This window comes from Rhinolophus ferrumequinum, chromosome 11, assembly GCF_004115265.2.
Source record: "Rhinolophus ferrumequinum isolate MPI-CBG mRhiFer1 chromosome 11, mRhiFer1_v1.p, whole genome shotgun sequence".
NCBI classification, from domain to species: Eukaryota; Metazoa; Chordata; class Mammalia; order Chiroptera; family Rhinolophidae; genus Rhinolophus; species Rhinolophus ferrumequinum.
The window spans coordinates 9,935,629-9,951,016 of NC_046294.1; the positions used below are offsets into that span (position 1 = coordinate 9,935,629).

The 15,388-nt window shown below is 53.3% G+C and overlaps 1 protein-coding gene and 1 long non-coding RNA gene across 5 annotated transcripts in view; one reads left to right on the top strand and one right to left on the bottom strand.

The window, feature by feature from the left end:
- Positions 1-15,388, top strand: part of LOC117030172 (uncharacterized) — a 24,437-nt gene continuing 9,049 nt past the window's right edge. For 2 of the 3 annotated variants that reach the window (XR_004424336.1, XR_004424337.1), the window contains exons 1-3: positions 1-224; positions 920-1,441; positions 7,304-7,416. This is a non-coding gene — a long non-coding RNA (uncharacterized LOC117030172). Of the gene's footprint in view, positions 225-919; positions 1,442-7,303; positions 7,417-9,153; positions 11,447-15,388 lie in introns of those variants that run through there. The other variant, XR_004424338.1, reaches the window with a different exon arrangement.
- The window catches only part of MS4A10 (membrane spanning 4-domains A10), a 13,050-nt gene continuing 5,731 nt past the window's right edge, over positions 8,070-15,388 (bottom strand). The window contains exons 3-7 of one of the 2 annotated variants that reach the window (XM_033119986.1): positions 14,373-14,429; positions 12,610-12,741; positions 11,457-11,567; positions 9,106-9,209; positions 8,070-8,503 (exon numbers count right to left, since the gene is read on the bottom strand). In XM_033119986.1, coding sequence (XP_032975877.1) covers positions 8,434-8,503; positions 9,106-9,209; positions 11,457-11,567; positions 12,610-12,741; positions 14,373-14,429 — 474 coding nt within the window. In that variant the 3' untranslated portion in view covers positions 8,070-8,433. The remainder of the gene's footprint in view (positions 8,504-9,105; positions 9,210-11,456; positions 11,568-12,609; positions 12,742-14,372; positions 14,430-15,388) is intronic. The other variant, XM_033119985.1, reaches the window with a different exon arrangement.

Here is a 15,388-nt window from a genome sequence, read left to right on the forward strand (position 1 = left end):
AGGAGAGAGGACCTCAGTCAGACAGGGCTGCAGGGTCTCAGAGACTTCAAGATGGAGACTTGGGCTTCAGGAGCCAGAGGAGGGAGCCAGAATGGATGAAGGAGAGAGAGACTGGAAAGGTGGAAGCTATGGACTCGTAACAGCTTGTCCTCTGCTGGTAAGGAAAGCACAGACAGGGCCGTGTGAAGGTTCAGGTACGTCTGCGGCCAAGGGCAGGAAGCCAGGTAAGTCTTGGGGCTGCCCAGGGATGTCAGGCTGTGGGGGAAGGGCTGATGACATGGGCAGGACAGGGCATGAGTGGACAGTGCTTCCCGCCCCCATACCCAGGCAGTGTGTCAGACCTGATGGGGTAGTGCTGCCCCCTCCCCAGTCCTCCCCTAGGATATCGGCGGACGGAACTCGTCCCCTGGCATTCCCACCCCCGATTCTTGCCACATCCGGAGCCATGGTAACGACCCCACGAGGTACTCCTATGTTATCCCACAGATCTGACCTGGACCCCAGCTGGGAGGAGACAAGACTCCTTGATGGAGCCCAGTCGCCTGTGGCTCCAGTCTTCCCAAAGTCCCCTCACCCTATATTCTATTGGGTGGTAGGGCCCTCCATAGGTGGCAACAGGCTTCAGTCTGTCACTCCATGCAAACGTTCTTTATCCGTCGGAAAAGCAAGCCTAGCTTTTCCTGCAGGTAAGATCCTGCAGCAGACAGATCTGGGTTTGAGTTCTGCCTCGGGGACGTTGTGGGTATATGACCTTGAACCAGCTAATTGCTAAAGCAATTCAGTCTCATCCCCCAACTCCAGCTTTGGTAAATGGGGGAATGATAAGACATCTCTCTCTGGGGAGTCGTTTTTAGGCTCAAATGGTGCACAAAAGGGCAGGTGCTGGTTTTCCGGCCCCTTAACTTTCTCCATTGTGTAGGCCTGAGGCACCCACCTGGGGCTCCCTGCTGCTGGCAGCCATCTCCACCGCGCAGGCACACATCCGAGGCTGGCACACAGACAGCCGAGCAGGTTCAGCCCCGTGCTGACCTTCATCTGCCAAGGACAACAGAGCACCTGTCACTGCCCAGCCAGCAGGGAGGGTGCTGGCCTCACATACCACAGGCGTGACAGGCTTCCTTCATGGATTTCGATCTGGGAAGAAGCACTGACCTGCTCTGGGAACCAACTACCGGAGGTGAGAAAGACACCTGTGCTTCGACTGCTGGATCCCGTGGGTCATAGACGCCCAGACCTGCTGCTGGCCCATAGGCGCCAAGTCAGCCTTCACAGCCAGAGGACGGCGGCTCTATGCTGCTGGGCAGACAGCATGCGTGAGGCTGCTGCTTCCTCCTGTGCCCATGGTAGACCATTAATCATCCTCACAAAGCCATCGGAGTCGCCATGGTCGTCTTGCTTCCCTGCTGTTCTAACTCTCCCGCTGGGACACACCCTTGGCCCTGTAAGTCCTGCCCACTATGCGGCTGCTGGGATTGGTGGTGGCTGTTCGTGTCTGCCTGGAGAAGGGGGCATCTGGAAGACCAGGTGTCCACTTACTCCCATGGTGGTTGGCCGTCCCTGGAAGAAGAGCTCCTCCCTGCTGGGATGGGCATTCTCGAGGGTCTTGGCCTGGGAGGGTGGCTCCTCTGGGCTCTGCCATGCACCCTTGGAGTTTCAGGGGGAGGGACCATCACTGACTGCTGCTCCGGGCTTATCACCACTGATGAGCTGGTTTCCCAGGGCAGCAGGGCCAGGGGTTGAGCTGCTGCAAGCTTTCTGCAGGGAGTTGGAGCTGGGGTCTGAGACATCTTCACTGCGGAATACCTGTGGACACTTGTACGTGACCCAAGGATGGGGCGGAGCATTGCCAGGTCGATCTCCATGTCTTGGGTCTCAGTTTCCCCATTTGAAAAGTAAAGCTTCATCACCAGGAGAAGCAATTGGTAAAACGTGTGTGTGTGTGTGTGTGTGTGTGTGTGTGTGTGTGTGTGTGTGATTTGTAGCTGTTAAAGCAAAGTCAGGATGTCCACACGGATGGATCTTAAACATGGGGCTGAGTGAGAAATAAAAGCAAGAAATAATGAGACATCACAATGCCCTTTGTGTAAATTAAATACTTGCACACGAAACAATTCACGGACAAGCCATACACACGAGAACACTAAAGTCACTGCCTGGGGCTGTGAGGGTGGGGAACACAGGTATAAAGGAGTGAGTGAAACAGGTGAGGAAGGAATTGGGAGTCGGTGACAACTGCCCTGGGCTCATGCTTACCAACACACATTTATCATTTGATAAACCCAACCTCCGTTTCCCTCACAGGGAAACAGGACCCAGAGAGGGCAAGTAGCTTGCCTGGATCACACGGTTACTGAAGAGTGGAGCTGCGGCCAGAATCCAGCTGGCTACAAAACCTGGGCTTTTCCTGCTTTAGCACAGCCCCTCCCACCCCCTCCCCTTCTGTTCCCGCTCTGCAGGCTGGTTAATACCATCGCCAACTCCACGGCTTACACCTGTCTGCAGAGCTTGTTACCACTTACCTAGCGTCTGCAGGTATGTCCCCTGCTTGATGACTAAGCATTTTATGAGGCATGCAGGACCAGGAGCATCACCTCCCCGTGTGCTCAGGTCAGACCGGATGTAAGTAGGTGGGTCTACATGTGATCCCCCCACCTTCTGATCCCCATATCTAGTGTTCAGTCCACTGCCTCGTGCTGCCTCCCTAAGCGAAAATGGAAGACATTAAAAAAACCCAACTAAAACTCCCCCAAACACTTCAAGTTACAAGGGAGCACAGGAACAGAGAGCTGGGACGCCCCCCGGGTCTGAGACCTGTGGCTTTTGAGCCTTCACTTGACCGAGGGGCGCTCCCCCCGCAGCCTGGTGGCCTCCTCACCTCTCCCAGCGTCTCTCCTTCTCTTCCCCAGCCTGCTACCTCTCACTGCTCCAAACATACCTTGCTCAGTCCCACTTCTGAGCCCGCACAAGCTGCATTTACAGCCTGCGAGCCATGCCCTTTCCCTACCTGCTGTCTCCCGGGCTTGCTCAATCATAAGAATCATCTGGGTGCTTGATAAACATGGACAGTTAGGCTTCAGTCCTGACCGTGGGAACCAGACCCCCAGGGGAGGGGTGTGAGAATCTCTGTCTTGAACACACCCCTTGGTGGTCCTTCTCATCAGGCCGGTTTGCAGAACACTGGCCCATCCCCCCCTCTGGCCCTTTGGTCCCTGCTGTGTTTCTTGGTCTGAATGAGGTTTCCTGAGTGGGAGGCTTCTGCACCGCCGTCTCAATGCCCACATCTGAGCAAGTCAGCTGACGTTTCTGAGCCTCCGTTTTCTCATCTCAAAAGTGGGGGGAAATATTTGTCCCAGGGGATCTTGTGGGATGAAATGAGATGATACATGTAAAGTGCCCAGCACAGCTTCTGGCAACATACATGTGAGCTTCTTTCCTGCCAGATACAAATCGCTGCAGGAATAATGAGGCTGGAAACTGTACTCACCCTTGGGTCCTGTGGACCTGTCTTACACGGCCTTCCTTCCCCGATGCCCACCTACCCTCGCAGGAGATGGCTGTACCCCCTTATAAAAGACTGTGAGTTTCTTTTTATAAGTGGGTGTCGGATGATTGTCTCCCTGCCCCAGATCTGCGAGGGCCATATCTAGACCTGAGCAGGTGATGGTGAGGCCAGCATCCCCACCCCTCCGCCTGCTGAAGGCATCCAGAGCCCCAGGTTCACTGTCATCCAGCCCACTGCAAACGCCGCGCCCATTTCTGTGCTGCTTGGACTTACAATTTCTCCTGCCAGCTCCGTTTCATTGAACAGCACCCTGAGCTAGTCAGACAAGCTGGTACAATCAATTATCAATCGCAGTTACTTGTCTGTTTGCTTTATGTCTTTCTTGACCGTGCAATCAAGTCAAAGTCAGAAATTATGTGGATGCAGCCATGCCCCACACGCCTCAGCTTCAAATTTTGTGCTCATTGCAATTGCCTTGTTGCTCTCATGGACGCTCGTTTACGTTGCTCTCATTGATCACAGATTAATGCTATAAACTTGAACTTGTAAAATACAATAATAATAATAATAATAAAATACCACCTTTATCTGTTTTAGCTACGTAAGATTTTGCTTTTAAAAAGTTCTGCTGCTAAAACCATTGAAGACCCTCACCTACTTTCTCCAGCCTCTGCTGGTGCTGACATGGCTGCAGTACAAGGTCACGGAGCACCCACAGATGCGTGTGGTGGCACGGGTGCAGCCTGAGGGCTAGTTCCGTTCTTTTTTTTTAAGTCGCTTTCTAATCCTTGGACCGGTCGTTTCCACCGGCCTCAGTTTCCTCTGCTGCATCAAAGGGGAGGTAGACCAGCTGATGGCCTGAATTCTGGCTCGGACATCTGGGATTCTTTGAGTTGGAGCTCGGGGATTAGGCATAGGGTGATGCTCGAGTTGTGCAGGCCGCTGCTGACAGCAGGAACGGGGAGACTCTGCAGGTGACTTGGGCCACAGGTGAGCTGACATCCCGGCACGAGGTGAAGGTCTGTGCTGCACATTCCCCGTGAGTCCCTCCAGGATCCCGCTCCCACTGTCTCCTTCCTGCTCTGCCCAGGCCTTTTTATCCTCCTTATCTCGAAATTCTCTTCATCCCACAGCTTCTTTTGCTTCCCAGAGATTCAGTGCCCTCCTCTGTGCATTAAGCTCATCCCTACTCCAACACTAGTTTTTCTTCTCAGCCCTTTCTTCCTTCTGTCCCTCACCTTCCTGCATCCTCATACAGCTAAGCTGGCTCCTCACCTGTTCAGGTGGACTGGCCCCAGATTTGCTGGCCAGTGACGCCCCAGGACAGAGAGACCCTGCATAGTGTCCAAGGTTCCTTGCCTTTGTCAGGGCCACACACAGCCCTGACACAGCTCTGCCATTTAGCTGCTGTGCCCCCTAGGGCAAGTCACTCAACCTCTCTGAGGGTGAGACCTGACAGCTGGAGCAGGGCAGGGGACTCACTGTGCATGTGTGGGGTCTTTACCTGCCCTTCGGCAGAATTAAACAGTCAAGAAGCTCACAATTACCTGAGTCTTGTGTCCCAGGCAAAGGGGTTTGCACCTGAGCTCATGAGCCAGAGGAGCTATTGTTGGCTTCCATCGAGGTGGGGAATTCGCTGGACTCTGCATGCCATGATCCCAGAGAGAGCCTTCCAGAACAGAAATCAGTGGCTTCCTGTGGCCTACAGCACACTATGGCAGCCCAGACCTCATCCTAGCACAGTTTCCCAACGTTGGCAATATTGGCGTTGGGAGCTGGATAATTCTTGGTTCAGGGTGGAGGAGCTTCCTGGGCATTACAGGGGATTTAGCAGCATCCCTGGCCTCTACCCACTAGATGCCAGGAGCACCCTCCCCCGTGTTGGGACAACCAGTAATGTCTCCAGACGCTGCTGGTGAGAACCACTGCTCTACATCAGTTGTATGAGAGTCTCTGGGGGGAGAGCCCTGGGAGAGGTGCATTTTAAAGGCTCCCCAGGTGATTCTGATCCACATCAGACTTCTGAGCTGCCCCCGTCTGCCCCTCGCTTCAGGCTGGTCACACTATCCAGAGCAGACCCCCGCTGTGACCCTTAACTTCCTTAGGTTCAACTCTTCATGCTCTGTCCCCTTGCTCCCTACACTACCCGGGGTTAGGGAGATAAGTCAGGATTTAAACAGGCAGAGGACGCCCAGCACCTCCTTCTCTGCGAGCTCGTGCCCAGCCGTGAGCCTTGCTGGCGGACGGAACGTGCTGCTCCCGTAGGCAGTCTGCTTCACGTGACTGAACTTCTGGGTAATTTATGCGATTTTCAAGGACAAGTCCCTACATGACCTTGACCCTACCTGATTGTCTTAGCACAGGCTGCTAGAACAGGGTACTATAGACTGGGTGGCTTAAACAGCAGACATTTATTTCTCAGAGCTCTGGAGGTTGGAAGTCGAGTTCTGGTGCCAGCGTCATCAGATTCTGGTGAGGACTCTCTTCCTGGCCTGCAGACGGCTGCCTTCTCATTGTCTCTTTACATGGCAGAGAGCCGAGAGGAAAGCAACTCTCTCCTGTCTCTTCTAAGGGCACTAACCCCATTCACGAGGACTCCATCATGACCGAATCATCTCCCAAAGTCCCCACCTCCAGTCGGTCTCCACCAACCCTCATGGGATTAGGGTTTCAACCTACAAATTTTGGGAGATATAAACATCCAGTCCACAGCAATGGTTTTTACCTTACCTGCTGACTGTGGATGCTAACCCCCGTGTGGAGGGGGCTTCCTGTACTTGGAAACCAGAATTGCTTCCTGCTTCTCAAGCCCATGCCTTTGCCCATGCTGTTCCCTCTGCCAGGAACACTGTTCCTCTCTTTGAGACTCAGCTCAGCTTCTTCGTGGTGTTAATTCTCTTACTGTGATAATGATATTGTGGTTATGTAGAATGTCCATATTCTTAGGGAAAATGCAGGTGGGAGAATTTGAGAACAAGGGGTTATGATATCTGCAACTTACTTTCAAATGGTTTAACAAAAAATTACATATAAGACATGTAAGTATGTATATGTGTATACCGTGTGGATATAGATACAGATGGAGAAAGACAGGAAGCAAATATGCACATTGTTAACCCTTCAATCGTACTACCCTTTAAACTTTTCTGTATGTTTGAATTTTTTTCACAATGGGAAAAGTATCAGGTTTAGGTTAAGGATGGAATACATATCAAAATATTGATTAAAACCTAACAACAGCATCAACAGTAGTCAAAGATTGCTCTCAGTTTTTAACCTGGTGTTAGACATTCTGTATTCTGTGCTCAAGGTGTCAACTGTGTAGTGGTGGAAGCCACCCAGCAGGTCATGGTGTCGACCAGCCGGGGAGGGACTGGGCCGTGAGCACACTGGGCCAAGGCCGTCTGACCCAGCGTGACCTCCCGCCAGCCACCTGAGGAGGCCAGGACATCGTGCCCTTTGAAAGGGAAGTTGTTTCCACAAGTCTTTTATTTGTAGGTTTAAAAAATATATAAATCAAGAAGGTGCCATTTCTACCTTTATGGAAGGAAAGCGCCAGTCTAGTACAACGTCTCATTTCACAAATGAGGAAACTGAGGCCCAGAGAGGGGAAGGGGCTGAGTCAAGATCACAAGGTAAGTCACTGCAGGGCTGGACTTTGCACCCAGGTCTCCTCGCTGAGGTTCTTTCCTTCCTGTCCTTTCCTCTTTTGAAAGCTTGTATTTGTCCTAAACTTGGCTCCTGGCTCTCTCTGATGCTTTCTCAGAGCCCATGATCTTTACTTTATGTTCTGTTCTAAAGCTGGCGGCAACCCACAGAAGCAGCAGAACAGAAGTGGAGAAAAGAGGCTACGGGCAAGCCGGTGATTGGAACCAGAGGTGACAGCCAGAAGTGGCAGCAAGGGAAGTGACAAGGTAAATAGGAGAACCTGGACCCCTGGGAATTTCCAGTGCAAGGCAAGTGATCCAGAGGGCATCTCTACACAAAGGGTGCATCATAAGACAATGTAGAGAGGACTGCTGTCCCAGACAATGAAAAACGTGGGCTGCCACAGGGGGAATGGCCTGTCAGGGAGGCCAGAGTTCCCATGAGCTGCGAGGGCTGGCTTTGCTGTGCAGACCACTGTGGCAGCCTTTTGTACTATGTGCAGGTCTCATCTGAACAGATCCTGGAGAGCAGGGCCACACTATAGCCATGTTTGGGGGTGTCAGGAGGCAGCACTTCAGGCTGGAACCAGATTGCCTAGATCTAAATCTTGGCTCTGCCACTTACCAGCTCTGCACCTTCGGGCAACTTGCTTAACTTCTCTGAGCCTGTGTTAAATGGGAATAGTAATAGAACCTACCTCACAGATTGATGGGAAGATGAAATGACAGCAGCCTTGGCCCAGAGTCAGTAACTTAGTAAAGATTCAAAAAGTGCGCTCTGTAAATAACTGGAGGAAGAGAGTCCAGGCAGAGGAAGGGCGAGAGGATGGCTCAGAGGCAGGGCTGTGCCTGGGGTGTCTGTGGAACCTCAAGGAAGCCAGGGTGGCTGGAGCAGAGCAAGCCAAGAGGCAGAGAAATAAAGGGTGAGATCACAGAGGTGGGTGGCAAATCAATTTGGGTTTATTTTCATTGTGTTTACATTATTTTTATGGTTAGCTTCTTTTCATGGAAGGATATTGACTTCCTGTTTGTTGCTGATACAAAAGTACCCTTCTAAAATAATATTATGAGAAAAAAATCAATTTAAGAAAACATAAAGGGAATAGAGTACAATTTACAAATAAACAAAAGTCATGAGGATTGTCCCAGATGACTGAAATTTGGGAAAAGAGGGAGGCCGATCTCTCTCCCTCACCGTATTTACTTAGCGCAAGTAGGTGTGGAATTCTGGTTTCACTGGCAACCTTGGATGTCGCCACCGGAATCCTGAGTTCGACTCCTGATTTAAGAGCTTTCCAGTGCGGAGGTCCTGGTCATTTCACCCTCCCGACCCCTCATCGTGCAGATGGAGACACTGAGGCCCAGGGAAGCAGAGACAGCTGTTGCCAGTTTAGGGGGAGGAACCAGCCATGGTTTCTGTCTAACTCAACACCTCTGCTGACCCCACCCCGAATCCATGGATTCAGACCCACAGTTCCCCCAGAAACTCTTAGTAGGTTGAGTTTAGGGAAAGCCAGGCCGCCTGGGCTCCAAGGACCCATCTCTGGCTTGCCTCACAAGCTCCCTGAGTGTCCACCACTGATTGGAGAACATAGACAAGGGAAGGTAATGGGTGTGAGATGGGCGCCCGGGCTGCTGGCCCAGGTCTGCTAGCTCAGGTCTGCTCCCGAGCTGGCAGGGCAGGTGGGGAGGACCTGGTCATGCTCTGGTCCAGCTGAGGCAGCTCGGGCCAACCTGTCAGGTGCTATGGTCTTAGGGGGTGGGGACCTGGAGGCCCCTCCTGCAACTGAGGGGTTAGGGACCACTCCATCTTGCCCACTAGTATGGGGCAGACAGTTCTTGCAAAAGCACCATTTGCTCCTTTCAGGTAATGGCCCCTTGGGGAATGGGTTAGAGAGAAGGGACCACGGAGTGAATTCTGATGATAGGTGTGAAGGGGACCCAGGGCCTCTTCACCTTTGCTTTTGTTCCTCTTGTGTGTCACCTTGAGTCACCTCTTCATAGGATGGTGGAGGCCCCATGGGCACGTTTGTGTCAGGAACAAGAAACAAGTCATCCTTCTGCAAAAGAAAAGCCACTGTTCCCACTGCTCACACATAGGAGCGAGTGGCCATTTACAAAGCACTTTTCCACTGGCTCAAGTTTTGAAGTCTTAAGGTCGCTATGAAGATGGGGAAACTGAGGCTGGAGAGACAGATGGACTCCCGTGAGGGTGATGCATGACTGTCTACCTCCCTGTTCTTGAGAAAGGAGCTGGGAGAGGTTCATGGGGCAGTCAGCTAACTGGGTCCTCACGCCAGGCCGGCTACCTGTGCTGGCCACCAACGTCACTTACCCTGCTGGCTTTCCCGATGGGGCGGGCCAGCTGATACGCCAAGGCTCCTCCTAGCCGAATATATTCTAGGGGCCTGTTAATGCTGACAGCGTCCCCAGCGACTGCTGCCGATCTGTGACGGGGGTGGCACCAAACGCGGGCTGCAGAGCCAGCCCCTGGCACTGTCCTCTCAGCTGGAAGAGGCCACAAAGGGATTTGGAGGAGGCCCGGCTCGGCTACTTACTGGCTGTGTGACCACGGGAAATCGCTTAACCTTTCTGAGCCTCATTCCTCCTCTTTGCAACGAGAAAGCCGACCCTGCCTCCCGAGATGGGCTGCGAGGTTCAAGGTCTGAGCCAGGGTGGTAGGCAGCAGGATGGCCGCCAAGGACATCCATGGACTCATCCCCGAACCTGTGACTGTCTTAGGTTACGTGGCAAAGGGGAGTTAACGTTGCTAATCAGGTGACCTTGAGGTGGGGAGATGATCCTGGATTCTCTGGCGGGGCCCAATGTTATCACAGGTGTCCTTAATGGAGAAAGAGGGGGACAGAGGAGACATGTTTGAGGATGCTGGGCCGCTGGCTTTGAAGATGGAGGAAGGGGTCACAGGCCCAGGAAGGCAGCTGGCCTCCAGAAGCTGGAAAAGGCAAGGAAACAGATTCTCCCCTAGAGTGTCCAGAAGGGAAGGCAGCCCTGCCGATGCCTTGATGTTAGCCCAGGGAGCCCCATTTCAAACTGCTGATCTCCAGAAACGTAAGGTAACATAGCTGTGTCATTTTAAGCGGCCGAGTTTGTGATCATTTGTTACAGCAGCAGTAGGAAACAGATACAGTCACCTGCAGCACTTAACACAGTGCCTGGCACAGCAAGTGTCTTAAGTGGGCACAATTACTGTTAATTTCTGCAGCCAGGTGGGGGCTCGGTCTCCTAGTCCTTAAAAGTGGGGTTGGCCTCAATGGCTCCAGGACCCCTTCCAGCTCTCTGATGTCCTAATGAGAAGGACATTAGTCCTAGTGATGGCCAGGCAGTAACTGGACAACTTATTTGCTTGGTGTTAAATAAAACTAAGGGCCATGAACTCATATCTGTGTTATATGAAAACACAGTAGAGGGATGACAGTAACATGAAAACAATTCGAGTGTTACATTTGCATAATTATGGGAGACTTAAAATATATGTTTTTATAGTGTTCTAAAGTTAAGATTGTAATATAAACTTTTTTCCTTTAAAAAAAAAAAAAGCCTAGAAAATCACTCCTCGCCAGGGACATTGGAACAAAGATAGAATTCTGTTTCCCAGCCTGCCTTTCTGCCATCTGCCCATGTAGACAAGGGCTTGGCCACGGGTTAGACACACCTTGGGGTAAGGCCTGGATCTCCTTACTGGCTGTTTGACCTTGAGAAATGTTGTGACCTCTCTAAGCCTCAGTTTACTTATCTGTAGCATGGGGAAGTAAGTACCTAACTCAGAGGGTTGTTGAGAAGATTCAGTTAAATAAAGGTACCGTTTATCTAAAGTGCTTAACAGAGAGAGCACCCGGTACGCCTGAAGTGCTCAGCCTCTGGTGACCCCCTCCCGATTTTCCCACCACAGCCAAACCCCACAACATGCTGCAGCTCTTCCAGGCCTTCCCTGTCCTGCTGCCAGGCCATTGTACGTGCTGTCTCCTGTGCTGGAGGTCTCTTCTCCCATCCTGATCTGAATCCTGCCCGGCCTCCACAGATCTCCCAGGGCCATTGGAGCTGGGAGTACAGTGGCCTGTTGTTTGGAACACCCATGGCATTTTCTCTTGGTGGCTCCGCATTTGTCACCTCAAACTGGCATTCTGTCGCCCCTGTGCCTTGTGTCCATCCCGGACCGTGAGCTGCCTCTGTGGCCCCGCTAAATAAATGCTCAGCAATGAGAGACGTGCTCCTCACGTGCCCCCTGCCTGCACCTCCCCTTTCAGAACCTCCTCTTGCTTCCGTCCCCATGTGTTAAGGGCCCTCACCTCTGCAGACTGGCAGTCATCTCTGTAGGCTATGAGAGCCGTGGGCCAGGGCAGGAAGAGCTCCAGGAAGGTGAAACAGAGCAGGGCCAGCTCTAGCCTCTGGATGTGGACCTAGGAGGGACAGAGGGAGGGAGGAAGAGGGAGAGACAGGGTGAGGCTTCACCGGATGCCTGCACCCATTGCGTGGCACAGGCGGGGTCAGAGGGCAATGGGGGCTTTGCTCCCAGGGGTGCATGTGGTGGGTGGGGGACTGTCTGGGGCTGGGACAGGGTTTGTCTCTCACTGCTCTACACCCAACGCCTGGTCCCCATGCGTCCTCAGTGAGAGTTGCCTGATATTTGAGGGCTAGAGAACCTCGTGGGTCCCTGGCAGAATTCTGGGCTGCGGACTACCATGCTGCTGGGACATCTCATGGAGCCAGAACATTCGGTGGGGAAGTGTGTGTGGGTCCATGCACGTGTGTGTCTGCATGCGGCTCACATGTGCGTTGTGCTCGGTGGAAAGCGATCAGGAAGAGCGAGCCCGCGTGGTCAGAACCTTTGAAACCTGACCCAGAGGCCTGCAGCCACCCACGTGGAGTGGCTGGTCCACCTCCTGCTTCAGAGGTGGCTGTGCTGAAAAGAGTACTGGGCTTGGAGTCGTATATCTGGCTTTGAGTCCTCCCTGCACCCTGCCTTGTTGTGTGACCTTGGTCCATGAATTTAGCCTCTCTGGACCTCTGTATTCACTCCCATAGAATGCGGGTAGCAAAGCAGACTCAGCCAGCTCTGCAAGGCTGCTGTGAGGCTTACAGATAACGGGGTCCCTGGGGCTCTGATATTTCAGGAGCCTTGAACGGGGAACCAGCAGTTCCAGGTTGTCGGTCTGAATTTGCTGCCAACTGCTGCTCAACCTCAGATGGGGACCCCCTCCCTGGGCCTCAGTTTCCCCATCTATAAAATTGGGATTGGACTCAGTGATGTGAGTGAGAAAAGGCCAGCATTCCCTTTGCATCACGCCTCGGGAGCATTGGGGCGGGAACAGATTGCCGAGGGCCCCAATACCTCCACCTGGGCTCCAGGAAAGGTTTTCTGAGAGCCAGAAACTTGCTCTCAGCCGAGCCCCAGGCCGCACCTTCTGGGAGTCAGAGGACTCTGGGGACCTGGGCACTCACGGTGCTGTTGGGGTATGGTCTCCAGATCGGGGATTCAAACGGACTCTCCAGAAAGAGATCCTTGGCAATGACATAGAGGCCGGCCAGCGCGCAGAAGAAGCTGGTGATGTTTGTTATCAGGCACAACGCCTTCTACAAGCACAAAATAAAAGTGACAACCATTGTCCAAAGGTTAGAGCTCCGGATCTAGGTCCCCACACAGGCCTACCAGCAGCTTGCTTTGTGATCTCAGGAAAGACTCTGCCCGTCTCTGGGCTAAAAGCTCCTCATCCAAACATGATTTCTGAGCTAGCTGATCACTGAGGAGGCTTTGGTGGCCCTCACCTTCTACGGGATAGGATTGCAGCACCCAGGAGCTGCCTCCAAATCTAGAAGCTTTGTGACAAAGACGGACATCCCCCCGCATCTTCCTCTCAAAGCCAACCCTGACCATCCTGGCATCAGATATGCCAACTGATCAGGGACTCGACACCCACATGGTCACTCACGCAGCCCATTTCCCACAGGAAAGGGCGGGAGGAGCCTTGGACGTGACCTGTCCTCATGCACTCCAGGCCTGCCCCCTTCCCTTCCTACCGTGGTCCCTGAAAGACCTCCATTCGTCATCATCTTGAGTTAAGCATTATTCCAAGAGCCTCTTCCAAGTCCAAACCCCTGTAAAGGGGAAGTGTATGGACATAGGGAATCACCAATGTCTTGTACTAGAATGGATTTCTCTACGGTAAGAGGTTCCCTATGCTCAGGTATAGGAAGGGGGAGGCTTGTGGGCCTGAAGTTCCCAGCCCAGGAGGACTGGGCAGGTTTTGCCATGTATCTCCTGCCTCTGCCAGGTAAATCGCACAACCGCCTCCTGTTCTCTACGTCCCCTGTGAGAGCAACGGACAGCCACAGCCCAGCCCAGGCTGAGGGCACAAATGTGGAGCAGGTCAAGCCTTCTGGGGCAGAAGGTGGGCTGAGGCCATGACATGCGAGGGTAGGGATGGTCCTTGCATCACCTACGGCCATCAGCCAGTCCTGTGCTGGTGTCTACCCTGTGCCTGCCCAGGCCCCCCTGGCTAGAAACATGCTCAGACACCTGCTGCCCACACAGCTTAATGTATGGGAGAGAGACAAGGGGACGGGCAGGTCCCGGGAGCTGTGGACACAGGAGCCAGTCAGGGCAGGTCAGGGAAGACCTCCAGGAGGACGAGGTATGTGAGCTGAGTCTTAAACAATGTTCAGGAGAAAGTCAAAGCTGGGAGAGACCGTGCGGGGCGTGGGGGTGGGAAGAGGCAGAGGTGCTGGGGCAGGGGATAGAACAGCACAGGGGAAGACAATGGCTGTGTCTGGCTGGCACTTAGAGATGAGAAGCAGATGGAAAACCGGCTGGGGCTGGGACTTGCAGACTCGCTGATGCTGGAGACAAATCAAGAACAGCAGGGAACTGAGGCTGACAGCAGTGGGGTGACGCAGTCAGACCTGCAGTCAGACCAGTCTCTAGGCTGCTATGTGGAGAACAGGCTGGAGGACACCCCAAGGCCAGACACGACAGTGGACAGGACTGGGGTGGAGGGAAGGCAGTGGGTGGAGAGACTGGCATGGAGTAAGTCACGTGAGGGGCAGACGTCCTGGGCGTGGGCACCTTTCTGCTGTTTTGAAGACTCGTGCCCGCTCCTGGCAAATCCTGGCCAGCTGCCTCCCAAATCTCTACCGCTCACAGATGCCCTTCATAAGGTCACCCCAGGCTGGGGATGGAAGGGAATAATCTCAATGTTCCCACTTACCAGGTAAGTTTTCAAAACCATGTCCACTGTGATCGCCAAGAGCCCTGAAATGAAGAACTGCAGGCCAGATTTGAAACAGTTGTAAGAGAGAAGCTGGGGTTCCTTGAAACCCCTAGATTCCTTCCCTTCCTGCTATTCTCTTAAAAAAAAAACAAAACCAAAAAAACAAAAAAAACAAAACCTACCTCTGGTGGCTATTGGTGTCGAGTACACCATTTCGACAACAAAGGGAGCTCACCTTGCCCAGCACATGGCCCATCTCAGGCCCGCTTAGCCAGGGTGCTGTGCCCACTGCACACTAACCTCCATGCCTGGCATCAAGCTGTGCCTCTCAGCCCCTCCCGCTTCCCCCCTTTACTCGCCCAAGCCATCCATCTGGGATTGGCTGCACTATCCCCTCCACACAGACCCTTTCTCCTTCCTGAATCCTACAATGAGGAGATTAACTCTCATTTCTAAGGTTTCTGGTGTATTTCTGCAATTCTTTCAAATGTCCGACGGTTCCATCCCTGTGCACTGAAAGCTTGGAGCTGGTGCAGTGGACTGAGTAACAGTGGGGGCCAGGACACCCGCCCAAGAGGTGCTGTGGAATGGGGACAGAGTGTGAGCAGGCCTCCACCAGGGACCCAGGTTGGAGAGGACACCCCGGGGAGCCTTGGGGAACCGTTCACTGGTCTCCTGTCATCTCCCACCCTGGCTGATGGCCTTGAGAGGACAGGAGCCACACCTCACACCCTGTGCTCTGGCAGGTTCGCCCTGACAGAGACTTAGGGCCCTGGGGATGTGTAGCTGCAGGCAAGGGCAGCCTGGCTGCCCAGAAGCCCGGGGAAGGTGGAGCTGCCCCCAGCTCACACGTACCCCATTCTCTGCTGGAGGCACATGTTAAATTAGGAGAGAGCACAGAGCTTGGGAGCGCCGTCCTGGGACAGAGCCTTTCCCAGAGTGCTTGGAGGACAGACGCAGAGAGAGGGAGACTAGAGAAGGTGCTGGCGGTGCTTCCCTCCTATGAGTTCTCT